This window comes from Lycorma delicatula, chromosome 1 (genome assembly GCF_047948215.1).
Source record: "Lycorma delicatula isolate Av1 chromosome 1, ASM4794821v1, whole genome shotgun sequence".
NCBI classification, from domain to species: Eukaryota; Metazoa; Arthropoda; class Insecta; order Hemiptera; family Fulgoridae; genus Lycorma; species Lycorma delicatula.
Window position 1 is genome coordinate 67,021,208 of NC_134455.1, and position 17,095 is coordinate 67,038,302.

At 32.7% G+C, this 17,095-nt stretch overlaps 1 protein-coding gene across 1 annotated transcript in view; it reads left to right on the plus strand.

Moving 5' to 3' along the window:
• LOC142318121 (uncharacterized) overlaps positions 1-16,684 on the plus strand; it is a 53,361-nt gene extending 36,677 nt beyond the window's left edge. Inside the window, exons 4-8 of the mRNA XM_075354662.1 lie at positions 603-808; positions 4,155-4,300; positions 11,986-12,163; positions 14,118-14,315; positions 15,984-16,684. Coding sequence (XP_075210777.1) covers positions 603-808; positions 4,155-4,300; positions 11,986-12,163; positions 14,118-14,315; positions 15,984-16,537 — 1,282 coding nt within the window. The 3' untranslated portion in view covers positions 16,538-16,684. The remainder of the gene's footprint in view (positions 1-602; positions 809-4,154; positions 4,301-11,985; positions 12,164-14,117; positions 14,316-15,983) is intronic.
• Positions 16,685-17,095: the final 411 nt, after the last annotated feature.

A 17,095-nucleotide genomic window follows, 5' to 3' on the forward strand; every position in this document is an offset into this window, starting at 1 on the left:
TTATCAAAACAAAATTTAAAAAGAATTTTTAGATTATAGAAGAAAGCCATTAGGTATATAAAAGAATAAGGAAATATGAATTAAACCTATAAAAGATCTTCATTATTTATTTATGAAGCAATAATCAATTATTGACAGTCTGGTTTTTATTCTAGATTAGTCATAATTCAACACTAAGAATGAACAAGTACATTTTTTAGAGATTATAAAAAAACATTTTTTTGAAGTTAGAGAAAAACAATATTTGCCAAAATTCACGGTAAAATTACCTCATCATAATGTGATGACAAAAATATAATAAAAAGGATAAAATAGGTTTTAATTGGGCAATTTTTTTACTCCAGTGGTGAATTCCTTTCCCTTTCCAATATTCTAATTATAAGTAAGTTACAATGAAGTAATATGTAATATAGTTGTTCATCAAGGATTAGATTAACTTCTATTTTTGACCCACCATGTAGTAGTACTAGTTTACCAAGGACTGGTGCTAAAAGAAAATTATGTAAATAAGTATCAGTTATAAATAACTATAACTAAAATTATACATTCCATTTTCTTTTACTTTCCAATAAATATTAAAAATAGTATTTATTATCTTTCAGAAATAAGGAATTGAGGCTTAATTCAATAAAAACACAAATTTTGAGTTATTTGGGACTTCTCGGAAGGGAACCAGTTGTTAATTCCACTACCCCAAACAGTCATCAACGTGAAGTTATGCGAGAAATGTATGAAAATATGAAAAAATTACCACAGTGGCCGCCATCTGATATATACACTGAGAAAGTTCAGAGCTTTTACCCTTCCTGTAAGTATTATACAAACGATCTTCAACTTTAATATTAAGAAATAACTCAGTTTTGCAAATTTATAAATTGTTTATTTATTTCATTTTTATAACCAGCTTTAGCAAAATGATAATAAGTATAACGCCTGCATTCAATTGTTCATTATAAATGATTCTGTTTTATGTTTAACCACAATAATAGAAGGTATGAAAATACAACACAATAGTTAAAAATAGTAATTTAATATAATTATGTAATTATTTTTATTCATTACATTTAATCATGTAACCAAGATATAAAAAATAATTTATGATGATTTCTGAAAGTTATAAAAATAACTTAAATTAAAAGATATTTATAAAAAATATAACTAATAGGAACCAAAAACAGCTCAGTATTATAAACAAAAATGAACAGCATTATGCAATTAGACACTGTGAGTTTTGAACTTACGATTGTTGAATATTTATGTTTTTAAAAAAATATTTTAAGCTGGTAATAAATAAAAAGTTTATAAAACTGAGTACTGTTCATTTTATGGGAAGAAAATAAACTGCATTTAATTTTTTTTTAATTTTTTTTTTTTCATATAACATACTCTATTATGGTTAGAAAAATTCCAACTTATTATTATAAGATCAAACCTGCAAAGATCAAACCTGTAAAAATGTATTTCTACAAAATAAATATTTTTTTTAATTTTTGCTAATATATAGTTTCTTGAATAATTACAGCTGAATTCTAATAGCTGCTTACTGAAGTTAGAATAATCCTTGTTTATTAACAAGAGACTGTAAAGAATACTTCATTGATGATCTATTTATCAATCAATGGTAATCTATTTTTTTGCTTAAACATTTCAGTTAAGTAATAATTTTTATAATTTAAAACTTTATACCTTATTATTATGTTGTTGTTGTTTAACTGTATTATTCTTTGTTTATTTCAAATTAATAGATATCAAATTCAGTTTTGGAATTATCTCCAGTTTAGGTAATCCCTGCTACAAAAGTGTGTTTTAAAATTTTATCAAAGATTACTTTGGTACTAGTTTCTTCCATCTTTTAAGTTAAATTTTCAAATATTATGTTCAAATATGTAAATGTAGAATTATTATTTTTTTAATATTATTAGTTATTGTTTTATTAATCCAAAGCAAATTATTTAAAAATACTGAAAAATATAAATAGTAATAAACAAAAAACAATGACCTAACCACCAAACACAGTAACATATATAAAATACCTAAAAAAAACTAATACCAATAGTTGACTTTTGCACAATACCACATCATCAGTCGGTACATACGAGTAATTCTATAATTACATCAGCAAATAAAAAAAACAAAAAAGAAATAAAAACTTAAAAATTTAGAAAACAAACATTAACCAAAATTTTTTTTTATCCATTGATTTCCCTGCCCCTTGGAGCTGGATTCATGACTAAACATAAGCTCAGCTTCACAGAGTGCCATCACCTCAAACTACCTATCAAGGGCACAAGGCCCCCATCCAAGCAACCCAGACTCGGTCTTCCTTGCTTGCCATGCTTCATCAAATGAGTGGATTTTGAAACTATTCCCCTCACCAAGACTCAGTCTTAATACCTCATTTCTAACGAGGAACCCCAAAGGTATCCCTCGCTGGGACTACGGTCTTACTTTACCCCCAACAGCATTGCAAGAGAGCCCCTACCCAATCATCAAAGATGAGACCCCAGAGTCTCCCACCTCTCCTGGATGAGGCTGACCCTTGCAGATACCACAGCACAGCTGTGTACATATTCATGGTGCTGGCACAGGTGGAGCCACTTTACATCTTCAATCTCCGGCTGCATGTACATGCGAACTACATGACAGAGAGCAAGGCTGCTGTGTGCCGTTCCTCCTCATGTGGCTGGTCATACTGCCGGCAAATCAATGACCGATCTGGACCAAGACAAAATTTGGCCCTATACCCTGCACCCCAACACCGAAAGCAGTCATCTGAGGCACATCGAGTCACCCGGCAGGCCACCCAGCCAATGTGGATATGCCCATTGGAGAGTAGTTTCTCTGCAAGAAGAGGTGGCACAGCCAAAGTGATCACCTGTGTTGACCCGTAGGCCAGCCGCATAGATAGAATTTCCACAGACACTGATTCCCCAATGACCTTACAAAGTTCTGTCATGAACTCACCCCTCATTGTAAGTATGTCTAAGTCCTTGACGACAATACGAGTCCTTCTGCTACCCTTCCCAGTTAATGCTGCAGTGGTGCCCTCAACCTTCCTACAGTGTCTCTGCTGAGTTGTTTTGTAATACCACCGTCAGCATGCATCCAAAGATGCAAGTCTTCTCCTGACTCTGTCTTGTGAATAGAACTCCCATCTCCCCTGGCAACACCACACCCTTTATGGAGCGGAGGAGGTCTGCATAGGTCTTCCCTTATGCCTTTAAATTTGTAGCCTTTAATTTGACCCTCACCACACAATTTGTAACAACATAACTCCATTGCCATTACTGAAATGATGTAAATTTAAAATGTCACACAACTACCTAATTGTTAGTATTTGTATGACACTTTAAATAGTAATGCAATAAATGAATTATTTGGAAATGAAATACCAAATAAACTATATTATCTAAACAATTATCCTTTTTGTATAATTTTAATAATGAATTGCATTACAAAAAATGAGTAAGAATAGTAGGAATAAAAGGTGTTGAACAGTTTAATTTTTTTTCGCAATAGTAATTAAAAGATCACTAACTTCCTAGTGTTCTTTCTCAAAATCCATAATATATGATTAAATCTAATCTAAACATACAATAATAAAAAGTATAAATTTATAAGTTAGTATGCTTACATATTATCATAAAAAAACTGGAGATATTTGGCCAGAAGTGAGAAAACTATTACAATCAAATCTTTGAACCAATTAAGAACGTTCATAATTGTATATCAGGTAATGCTATCTTATGATTATGTAATTGTATATTACTTTTTTCAGCAGAGAATTCCAATCCCTGTTGGCCCTTAGCTGTTAAAAATATATCTCATATTTTAAAACTCCAAAAAGAATGAAAGTTAATAAAATCTTAAAACTATTTTCGAAAGGAGTTTTTTGTTTTTCCCTTTTTTTTGTAGGTCTGTAGAAGTTTTATTAATTTTTACAAATCCTCTCTGACTTAGAAGAGTTCTAGAAGGAGCAATTATTTTTTATCAATATGATTTCAAATAAATGTTTCCCATTTGCTACAAAATGATAAACAAATTTTTTGTAAAGTTTTCTCCAATCTATTATAATACACAATGCAATGTTACAGTCATAAAAAAATATAAACATAATTAATTAACATCTTATTTTATAAATTTTATTTTACAAGGTGAACTTCCTCGTAATACTGATGAAGAATTATGGAGCCATAGTGAACCAATGCATCTTCTCTTTAATTTGAATTATCCAACATCATTACAAGGAACTGCTGTTAATATTGTAGCAGCAAAATTACGTCTTTATAAATTCTCTCAAGTAAGAATTAAAGAACACAATAATAATATCAGAAAGTAGAAATAATTTGATAAAATTAGAATTTAACAATCTAGAAATATTTTAAAATAGTGATAAGAGTTTTAAATTAAAGGGATTCTTATTTCTTGTAAATTACACATAATTAATAATACAGTTTATATTGAGGTGTCAGTTTCCATATGTAGTGTAAAATTTTCATAATAATTTATTATCTTGTAATAAATTATCAATTGTAAAATCAGATATTAATTCCAGTTCATACAGTTTAGTAAGTATTTATTCCCAAATTTATTACAACATTTCTCGATTAACACATTCAGGGACAAGTACAAGGTGAGAGAGATAGAGATAGTGTGAAAGGAAAAATGAATGAGTGAGTGAAATAAATATTTTATTTAAGAGATAAAATACAGATGATCTGGGTACTCTCTTACAATCTATAACATTTAAGAAATATTTATAAGAATATAAAGGTCACACAGTACAGTTTGGTTTAACAATAACACCACTCTTGATGTCAGGTTTCATTTTGTATTTCTAGTCTGTTTTAGAAACATGTATAATATTACAAAACTGTAAGAAAAAGTACAAAAGACTGTATAGCTGAATCCAGCCTCAACATCTAATGAAACAACTCATATAATTATTACAAACAATAAAATTTAAAAATAATTTTTATATTTCCTTTTGCATTCTTTTCCTTTATGTTTACACAGATTTAATTTTTTTTTCTACATGTTATTGTATTTATAATTTATAAATACTTCACTGAAAACAAATAGATAATCATATATTTTTTAATGTGTTTCTTAACATTTTAGTATAGGCATAAAATCATAACGTCAGTACAGAGACAGATTAATTTTTTTAAATTCATATTGCTTTCTGACATTATTATGATTTATTAAAAAAAAAGGTTAAAAAAAATTAGATTTTATTAATAAAATAAATTAATTATTGAAAATAAGTTAGATAATTAAAAAAGATACATGTATGATGTGTAGTCCATGTTACAGTGATCCAGTGGAGGAAATAGTATTCCATAACAATTATCTAATGTTATGAGGAGCCAACATTGAACTTCTTCAATAACAATTTTAATTATTTATTTATTTATTTTTATTTTTTGCTTAATAATCTACTATTTATATTATGGTGAACATAATTATACTGACAGGCTGAAAACATTACTTACAAAACATCAGTTTAAAAAAAATAAAACAACTTCGTTGTAACTGTGGTTATTGCTAAATTACTCAATCAGTAACTGTCATTCTTAAGTAATAATATCAGTTATTTTCACAAACAGTAAAATATAGAAAAATATGCACATATATATGTTTTAATTAATTTTAGTACATTGTATATATAACCCCATTGTCACTCAATATAGACTGAGACATGTTACTAATAACTACTGGTTGGATTTAATAGGTGCTCTTGATTATATAAGCAGAATTAAAATGGACTATGCATATAGTTTGCATACTGTGTTTTCTTGCACACTTTATTTACATTAATGTAAATGTAAATTAATGTATTTACTTAAAATATTATACTTTAAATTTACTGAAAATTATTTATGGCTGAGTAGGTACACTTCATTGACTACTGAGTATTTTCAGTATTTTAGTTTTATAGTTTAAATTTATATTCTAATTGAAAATAAATGATTATTTTTGTTTATTATATACCATACATATTTTATTAATGCATATTTATACATATTAATACATATTTTATTAGGTAATTTTAATTCTTAAATATTGAGGAACAAAATTATTTTTAGATTAGTGAGATTTGTCGAGTTGTGGACATCGTTATGATTAGACGTGTTGTGTACCGCACCGCGCTTTTTAGAGTTTTATATTGGTTTTTTGGTTTATATTTCGGATACGGCATAAAGGAACTTAAGTGATAAGGATAACAGACAAGTATAGTGAGTTTTTTGGATTTCGGACACAGACTAAAAAAGTTATTAAGTTTTTTTCAGTTTTATTAGTGAGCTGTGGATATTGTGTTTTTACCTTCTAAAACTGAAGATTTATAATAAGTGAATGCGTTTCTACGTTTTTAGTGCATCGTAGTGTTCACGGACGTTACTTTAAGTACGATCAAGTGAGCAAAAACTACTTTTTTAATAAGTTTTTATAGTGAATTGAGGTTAGAATTATTCAATTCTTAGCGAAATTTTTCTAAGACATTACACAGGCTCATACAGGCGTGTATATTGTAGTAAACAAGGACTTGTAATTTTTCTATCGTACGAGTAGAAATTTTTTCTAAGTCCTCAGAGCTGTATTATTAGGTGAATTATATTTCTGCTAATATCTCGAGAACTACCAACTCGATTTCCTTCGTACCTGGACACAAATTCGTCCCAGAACTTTCCTTACCCCCCGACTTCCCCCCAAACAAATTGTTTGACCCCATTTTCGATCACATACATTTTCCTTACCCCCCAAATATTTTTTAGGGCACCCCTCCGAGTGGGTTTCATAGAACTTGGGACGGCCCCCTGAGTACAGTACTGTATCATGCGAAGACGTGGGTCACTCCCTACGGAAGGGACATCCGCCCAAAGCAGCAGCAGCATGACAAAACCGGCGACGGTCAAGAAAGTCAAATTAAAAGGGAAGAAGAGACTCCGGCAAGGATCTTCCGAGGAGGAAGAAGAGTTACCCGACACAGTGAGCAGTCTAACATATCAATTGGGTCTGATACTGGTATCATTGAAACAACATATAGGCCCAGGTTTGAATAAATATATTGCGACCCATGAACAAGACCTAAGGCGAGTAAACGAGGGACTGAACACGCTTTCTGAGTTGTCCTCTCCAGACAATAAGACTTCCCAAGTTACCCAAACGGATCCTATTGCGGGTGAACATTACATGGAGCACATTTTGACCAGCGATTTGAGTGGTGAAGAACTTATTGAGCTCCTCCCAAAAAGGTGGCCCAACTCACTTAGGGGCAAACTAAAGTTGGTCACGGACCTTCCATCTGAAGTCAAAGACACTTGCACTCTTAGAGATTTAAAGAGAGTAGGTGAGCAGGATATGGGTAACAAGCTCGCATCTGGTGACATCATAAAATACGAAATAACTCTAATAGGAGATCAAACTGTTGAAGAAAAGAAAAATAAATTTAGGATACATTATGACTCAGGAGCCCCTGAAAGGGAAACCCTTTCTTGTTTATTGAAGGCGTTCAAAAATATAGCTATACAGTAACCAAATGCAGCGTACATTCTGCCTTCGGGCAGTATGGGAAATTTCGCCAAGAAGATCATATCCTATATCTTCAAAGCAAGGGAAGCACCTGTATATGTGTTAACTCTTCAAGGGGATGGTGGGACCAGGCACATCGGCAGTAATCAAATCCCGATAAAGAAGGCTACTCCACCGGCGGAGCAAAGCCGAACAGTGATTGTCAGAGCAGAAGGTAAAACGTACGCGGAGCTCCTCCGATCCACGAAGGGCGCCGTCATAAGCGAGGAGGCAAATAATGTCATTTCATTGCGAAAGGGGCGCAACGAGGAGCTACATGTCAGGATACAAGGAGCTGAGAAAGCGGAACAATTTACATCTATCCTGAGGGACAAGGCTGCCGACCTTCACGTTGATATAAAGAGCGAGCTGGAATGAGAACTGTTGTGCACATCCGAGATGTCGAACACGACACAACAGAGCAAGAGGTCATGGCCGCCATTATAAATCGTGTGGGCTCTAGCGGGATGTCAAGATAACATACATGAGGAAGGGCTTCGGAGAGACACAAAACGTCATGGTCATGACCTCTTATAGAGCGGCATGCAAGCTGGTCGAGGAGAGAATAAGAATCGGATGGATTAGCTGCAGCGCATACATCCGGGAAGATGAAGATAGGTGCTACCGTTGTTGGGGCACAGGCCATAGGAGGCACGAATGCAAGGGCCCAGATAGGCTCGACCTGTATTTCAACTGCGGTAGCGGAGGTCACAAGATAGCGGATTGCCTGGAACCTAAGCAATGCCTCGATTATAATAGCGGTGAACACAGGACTGGAGCATGGCAATATAAGGAAAAAATCGCATGATTAGGACCACGTTAGCGAATGCCAATAGGGGTATTCTCGCTCACGACTTAATCAGTCGTGTTGTTGCAGACAAGAACCTAGACCTCCTTGTGGTCACCGAACTCAATAAATATGAAGTGCCAAACTTGGATGGACTGTTGATATGTCGGGAGATGTTGCCATTATGGACGTAAGTCATAGTATACAATGGAGTTTCAAGTTTAGAGGTGGGGGCGTGGTAGCTGTTGAGACCGAAACAACTCTATTCGTGTGTGTATACATTTCGCCCACCATTGCGATCGCGGACTTTACCAACTTCATCGACACTTTACAAGGTGTGATTATCAATTCAACCAAGAGGATCATAATGTTGGGTGACTTTAATAGCAAGATGGTGGCGGCTGGCAGTCGACACACCAACAGGAGGGGACAGATCCTTGCTGATCTCCTGGAAACTGCCGGCTGCATCTGCATTAATGACGACACGCCCACGTACGTAGCGAGAGGTCATCGGTCGGTGCTTGACCTCACCATCCTGGACTGTAGGTGGAGGAGGAATCAGTTCCAGTGGATGGTTCTCTCAGAAGATATAGCGAGCGACCACCGCGCCTCTATCTTGGATCTGAAAGATGTGGATTTCAGACGAGAAGTGCACTCCCCCCCAGCAAGATTCTCATCAGAAAAAATAGAGCAAATCGTCAACAGGACTGCAAGTAGACTGTCTGATAGACATCAACAATCACCTGAGGCTTTATCTAATATAATAAAGCAGCAAATGGACAGAATGGCAGCTAACAACACAAGGAGGCGCTCCGTATATTGGTGGACTGCTGAAATCGAAGCCATGAGACAAGAGCTCCAGTCCCTTAGAGGAAAGAAACAACGTATTCTTAGAAATGACAGAGAAGGGTACCAGGAAATAGCCAATAGATACCTCGTGGCAAGAAGAACGCTCAATTAGGCTATTAAGAGACTTAAAAGGGATTGCTGGATCAGGCTCTGCGAAGAGCTTGACAGCAATCCCTGGAGCCAGGCATATCGTATTGTGACCAAAAAGTTCGGGAGACGTATGCCTATTCTCAATAAGACCAGTGTTGCAAGGGAGGTAGCCAGGTTGTTCCCGCATACAGTGCCTGATATCGTGAGATCCATACCTTGCGACAATAGAAGATTCACCATGGAAGAGCTACAACTTGCGGCGAGGAGTTTGGCAACCAAAAAGAGCCCTGGCCCGGACAAGATTCCCGCGGCAGTGATCAAGGGGCTGGTTCAGAAGGCTCCCTGGGAGATGCTCGAGATTGCCAGCCACGGCATGGAGAACGGAGACTTCCCCGACTGCTGGGAGGAGGCCAGAGTGGCATTCCTACCTAAAGGTACCTCTATGGAGGAAGATATAACCTATCTTCCTCCTTCATGTTAAGGAGGCTCAGACCCCTTAGCCTCCTTAACATGATGGGGAAGCTAGTAGAAAAGATGCTGGCTGGCCGCATCATCAAAGAACTAGAAGAGGGTGCCGGAATCAGTCCTAACCAGTACGGGTTTATGCGGGGGCGATCCACCGTGCAGGCCATCTGCCGAATTTCGGGATAGGCCGACGAAGTGAAGAGAGGCACTTGGCGAACTAGGAGAATTCCACTGATGCTGTCACTAGACATAAAAAACGCGTTCGGAGCTATTGGTTGGGGTCACATTAATGACGCAATTGCGTCTAGGGGCCTCAGCCCATGCCTATGTAGACAAATTGAATGTTACTTGTCCAACAGAGGATGTCTGGTAGAAGCACAGGAAGAAACAGTACATTTTCAAATGCACGGTGGATTTCCGCAGGGCTCTGTTTTGGGGCCGTTGTGGCTGGTGATTATAGATGAACTTCTTCAGAAGGAGTTTCCTGTCGGCGTCCAGGTCCTGGCTTATGCAGATAACCTTGCAGGCCTCGTAGAGGGAAGGACGGCCTTGGTGGTGCGGGAGAGGGTGTATGCGGCCATCGACTCTAAACAGGAGTGGTTGAGGTCCAGGGGTCTGCAACTGTCTATGGAAAAATGCCTTTACGTATTGCCTAATGTATTGCCTTTACGGGTAGAAGAGTGCTAGAACCGTTCAATATTTCCATCAACGGTCATGTTATAGAAGAAGCGAATAACATCAAGTACTTAGGAGTTATCCTCCAGAAAAACGGTAGATACACCGAGCACATAGACAATGTATGCAACAAGGCTGATAAAAAGGATGATAAAAAGTCTAAACATCATTATGTCATCGCAGAATGCCCCTAGGGCCTCAAAGCGCCGTTTACTGGCAACCACCATCGTGTCTTCACTTATGTATGCCGTTCCGGCCTGGTGGCACTCTATCGCCATCAGGTGCAACAAGGAGAGACTAGCGAAGACACACAGGCGTGTGCTCCTAGGTGACAGGTATAACTCCAGAGACAACAATTGAATACATGCTAAGAAGCGAGTTAAACTGGAATAATATTGCTAGTTTTGTTAGACAAGTCATACTACAGAAATACTTCGATGAGAGAAGACCAGGTGTTGACTAGAATAGGACTGGGTGGACAGCCTTGCTGGTGCGGTCCAACATGCTGCGCTGTGGCGCTGTGTTGGCACTGATGGACTCATCAGTGCCACCAAGGACTCCATGGGCAACAGTCACGTAACAGCACACTGAATACCGAAAAGATCCAGCACACGTCATGACACACTAGATATAGCGTGGTGTCCAAAAGGGCAATAATAATAAAGAACTCTCAAAAAGAGCTAATCGGTAGGCCGACCTGCCATGCCGGTATATAGCCAGTAGGTGGGGAGGCCTAGTTGAGTTTAAAGACACTCCCCTGGGTGGTGTAATACCAACAAGTCGGTTCGACCCAGGGGAGCTGTGAGAAAAAAAAAAGGTTAGTGAGATTAAATTGTGTATGTAAAACAGGTTTTTTATGTTTTTAATTAATTTCATTATTGAAATACCAATTTCTTTAATTCAGTGTTAATTGTATCTTAACAGCAGAATATGATACACTAATTATATATCAATTTTAACACTTGTTACAAGTTGCTTAATTATTTCTTGAAAAGCAATTTTATGGTGAGCATGATTTTATCAGAGGTTAATAAAAATTACTGGCAACAATTGTAAGTATAACATACTTACATAAATAAAAGTCAGATGTTTTTCAAATTTTGGTCATCGCCTCTTTACATATGAGAATAAAATAGCAAATGCAGTAAACAATTTAGAAATAAATAATAGTTACAATAAACTTAAATATTTATAAAAAAATATTACAAATACAAAACATAAATACACACTTATAAATGAACAGATACATTTTGAGAATGATGAATTGTTAAATTAAAACACCTTTCTTAATAGCGTCTTGGTTTAATCAATTATAATTCAGTTAATCATTACAAGTATTACTTTTAATTAATGATGAAGGCAATGCATTAGCTTCAGTATTTAAATCAATCATGATGAATCAACAGATCAGAAAATACTTTTTGAATTTAAATTGGTAAATTTACATTGAACTGACAAAATCTTAATAAATGCATCAAATTAATAAATTTAGTTATGAAGATTTTTGGTATAAAATGTCATTAATTTAATGCTTTTTCTGAATTTAGGGAAATGTGACTGTTGCAATTTCTGAAACCTGTCCACCATCTCCACCAGTATTAGAAGAAACAGTCAAGAAGCATCCATTTCATTTCCCAACAAACCCAGCTGCAGCAATTACTGTTGACGATAAAATGGTCCGTGTCTCAATCTACTGGTACACGCGATCTCTGAAGAAACACAGAGGTAATGCAGTTGTTACTTAATCTAGTAGTTTTTATCATTTTGAAAAGCATATTATTTCATTTTCAGTTAAATTATCTTATTAAATATTATTAACAATTTTTAGAGTCATACTCTATTCGGTGTGACTAAGAAGAATAGGTTATAGAAAAAACATTTAGCAACTTTCAAGTTATTACCCTTGTAACATGTAGATGCTCAATTTTTCAAAGATTTATTTTGATTGTTCTCATTTTAGATTTATTTTAAAGATAACCAATCCTTTAGTCATAAAGCATTAATAGATACTACTGATGTAATAAATTAGTTAGTTTACTTTAACTCATACATAAGCTCTACTTTCATAGCATTCATAAGCTCTACTTGAATTAAAAATATTCTGCACTTTTAAAATTTAAATCAAAATGAATTATCAACATTGCTGGTTAGATTATTATCTAACCATATACATTTGCCAAATATTAAATTTATAATGTAGAAGAAAGCTTAAGGTTACTTGTAAATATTCTATCCCAGTATCTAGATATGATATTAAATTTGGGGGAAGGATAGAATTAAATATAATAAGACACATTTTGCTTAAAAATATTATCTTAATTATTAATCTGGTGGGTTAATCAATCAACTGTACAAACTTATAAATTAAATACACTACATTTCACTTAGAACTCTGACAATACATATTCAACATATTGTTATCTAGGATGGGTAGACCAGTTAATTTCTTAGTATGTAAGAGAATTCTGTATGATGTATGTATGAATGTGTACTCTCATCTGAGGAAGCTTAGAGAATGCTAAGTGAAACTTAGTGTATTTAATTTATAAGGTTTTAGTAGTTGATTGGTTAACCCAAGGGATTAATAAAGAAAATATTATTAAGTAAAATACATCTTGTTATTTTATGTAGTGAAATTAACACCAAATATGCACATTACTATTATACAATAAAATATACAATACAGGGATCATTTAATTAATTATGTATATAATTACTATTTAATTTTTCTTACGTAATCGTTTTATCACCAATGTTATCATTTTATTCTAGGGTTATTTTATTATTTATACTCATTGAACAGACTGACAAAATGTGATAACAGTTTAAAGCTATTAAAAATTACAAATTACTCGCTTTCAGATTAATAGAATTTGCTTCCAAATGAGCTTTCAGAGAAATTAGTTCCTTTTTCAGAGGATTTCCAGTATCAAATTGTTAATGGGAAAATAAAATTTAATAATGCATATTAAACCAACATGATTAAAACCAATATAATAAATTGGATGTACAGATCAAGTGATACATTCAAGTCAATATAAAACAACAAAATTAATTTTTGCAAATCACCATACACAAACAATGCACATCTGCAACGACATTTTCCATAACATGCAAATTTTATACCAAGAAAATAAAAACCAAGATCTCAACACACTTAAACATTTTGATATTTATTAAAGCATTATATTTGAATAATATAATAATTTAAGAAATAAAAAAAAGTTTTCCCAGTCTTTTTAAGATGGAAGTCTTAACAAAATTAAATAATGTTAAATGAAAACTAAATATGTTACTTATCCTTGTAGTTATATTTATGAATGTGCAATCTTTTCTTAAAAGAACAGGCACTTATTCTTAATTAATAACAATAAGCACCCTTACCAAACCAGGCAGTGAAACTAATTTCATATTACTCAACACAATTCTTCAGTTTATGAAAGCTTTCATAAACCTTGTTCAAATATTCTTCACTCTTTATCTGTTAATAGAAGTCAATGGTTTAGACGTAATCAAAGTAAATACAGATAAACTTTGCACATATCAAGGGCATCCCAGTTAAGTAAACCTGGATTTAGGAGTTTAAAATTTACAAAAATAGTCATGAAATTTATTATAATAAATAATCTAACTAAATTTGAACACAAGAAAGTTCATAGTTCCATTTTTTTTTTTTTAGTGAAGAGGAAGCTGTTGGATAGTCAAATGATATCTGTTTATGGAGAAGAATGGACAGAATGGAATGTTCGTGGTGCTGTCAAAGCTTGGAGGGAATCTAACAGAAATTTTGGTCTAGCTGTTGTAGTTGAAGATGAAGATGGAAACTTATTACCAGCTCATAAATACTTCAGCGCTATGAACTGCTCTAAAGAGGCATGTGAGTAATAAAATGGCATGAAAAAATGCACAGCATCTCATTTATGCACGCAAAACTATTTAAGTTTTATAAAAAAATATTGAAATTTCCTTTTTTATACAAAAATTTATATTTTAAAAAGACGTTATCATAAAATTACAAAATACTAAAATTAGAACTACTGAAAGACTAACATTAATTGTATTAAATTAATGTCATAATAAAATATAATTAATAAAAATTTTTTCTGAAATATAACTTCAATTAGCCTTAAATTACTCTCATTTAGGTTCTAATAATAATACTAATTACTATATATTTGGGTACAGTTGTATGTATAAAAACTTCCAAAACCTAAAAATGTTATATCTATAAAGTTTAATAATATCTGCTTTTCTGTAAATAGACCCTTCTGTTAATCATTTAACAAGTTTTTATTGCCAATTTTTTCTTAACTGATTATAAAGGATTTCTATTATGATAATATTACCCAAAAGCTACCTCAGCCACTGGTTTAGATGTTTTTGTTTGAACCTGATTTGGGAAGAGAATCATTTTTGGACATTTCTATGACACAGAGGGTGATAACCTATTGAACTCAACAAAAAAAAAGAAAAAACCAGCTGCTAAAGATAATCACATATGACATCAGACTGACAGCTGGCTCAATCCATGTGATTTTATTTTAATTTTTTTGAAGATTAGAATAACTGTGTAGTATTTATATGTTTCTTGTTTTATAGAAAAGATATTTCTTTTTCTTGAATTTAATTTCTATTAAGTTTTTTTAATTTTTTTTTTTAAATTGAGGCAAAATAAATGTTATCTGTATCAAAGTTTACATATGACTGATTTCACTATTTATATATTATTAACGTTAAATTACTATCTAGCTTACATTCAGGCTAATATAACTTGCATCATGTACTTAGTTTAATAATCATTTTAAATTTCATATTAACATCCATACTGTAAATATTTTAAACACCAAGTTTCATAATTTGAGTAAATATAATGTAGTAAAAGAAGTAAATACTTATAAATGTTAACATATAACATATTTTAGTCTATTTTTGTAAATATTAGAGGAAGTGAGGGTTAAGCTAGTGGTGAGAGTGCATATATAACTTCTCTCTGTATATTTTGTTCTACACTAAAAGTGGAGAAAATTTTATAAATTAATTTACTTTCTATTTACAAATTTAAGTTATTTTTTCTATGTTAGATTTATAAACTGTATTTTCGTAAATTTTGGATTTTTTGGCATAAAAATAATTAAAATACATTTAATTCTTTCCTGCTGAAATATTCATTATGCATAAATATTGTACAATTAACCTTATTTATGATGTACAATGAGAAAAAGAAATTTGTATGGTAAACAAATTCTAAACATTGTTTTATATGCAGTATAAAGAAATTCTATACATTAATAAAATTTTATATATTCTGTAAATACAAGAATATTTTAAATGCTAGTACTTACATAGAAAATTACATATGTACTTACATATCTACTTCAAATAAATAATATAAGTCCTGTATTTGAACTAGGTAATGTATTACAGGATGATTGGAGTAGCATTGGATGATAGTTATTAACACTACTTTTATTCTTTTTTCAAGTAGATGTTTAAAAATAAAATACTTTAAAGCTGTTGTAAGTAAAATTCAAATTTTTCTGTGCAGCCACGGCGAGACCGATCCCGGGATTTCTCATTGATGCAGCAACGTTATTGGCAATGGAAAACAACAATAATCAAACCGAAACACAAGCCAGCACCTTCAATTTTAATTCACTTTTGTTCCCCATGATTGATTTATGTACAGTTGAACTACCGGAATCAGATATTGCAGAAGCTGTATTTTATCATAATGCAAGGTATGCTATCGAGCAACACCTAGCAAATGCATCCAAAGATCCTCAAAATGTTACAGTTCATGACACTCAAGTTGAAAATGAAAATGAAACTGAAAAACATCATATAAGACACCAGAGTCACCATCATCAAATAACAGTCAATCAGGCAAACCAAGGCTCTGCAACAAATATAGATGATGCAATATCACGAAGCAGACAACCTCAGCAACATATTGAAACAATTCGTCAGGACACAGGTGATAGCATTGAAGAGATAACATGGGCTGATGATATCGATGGCCACCAACTGCGAAAACATATCATTGTTCAGAAGGTAATAAAAAAAGCATCCAAAGATCATCAAGATGATAATGAGTGGTAAATTAAAAATATATTTATTCAATTATAAAAAATTTTTTAAAATATACATCATTCTATAACAATTAAATTAATATCACTTATATTTAATTTAATATTTATTAAATTGTTTTTAAAAATACTATTTTAATATTTCATTTTTCATACCCCAATTAAAATAGTTTCATACTTAAATTAGATTTTATTGCATGAATAATCAACTATATTTAATATTTTTAAAAATACTATAAAGTAATAACCCGTGTTTAATACATACCCAATATATACATATTCTTTTTTTTAAATACATGGAAAATAATATCTAATTATTTTGAAAACAGGTGTGATAATTTTCCTGCTATGATTGTATCCTGCTCAAAATAATACTGGATATTACAATAAAAAAATAAAAACTTATACTATTCTACGTAAAAAGCAAATATAATTAAAATATTTCAACATAATTCTCAAATAACTAAAAAAATTGAAATCAAAATGAACTAATAGTAGTAATATGGTAATTTATTATTTTTATTGTGAATCTACAAATGGTATAGCTTTCCCATTTAGATGCATTGTATAT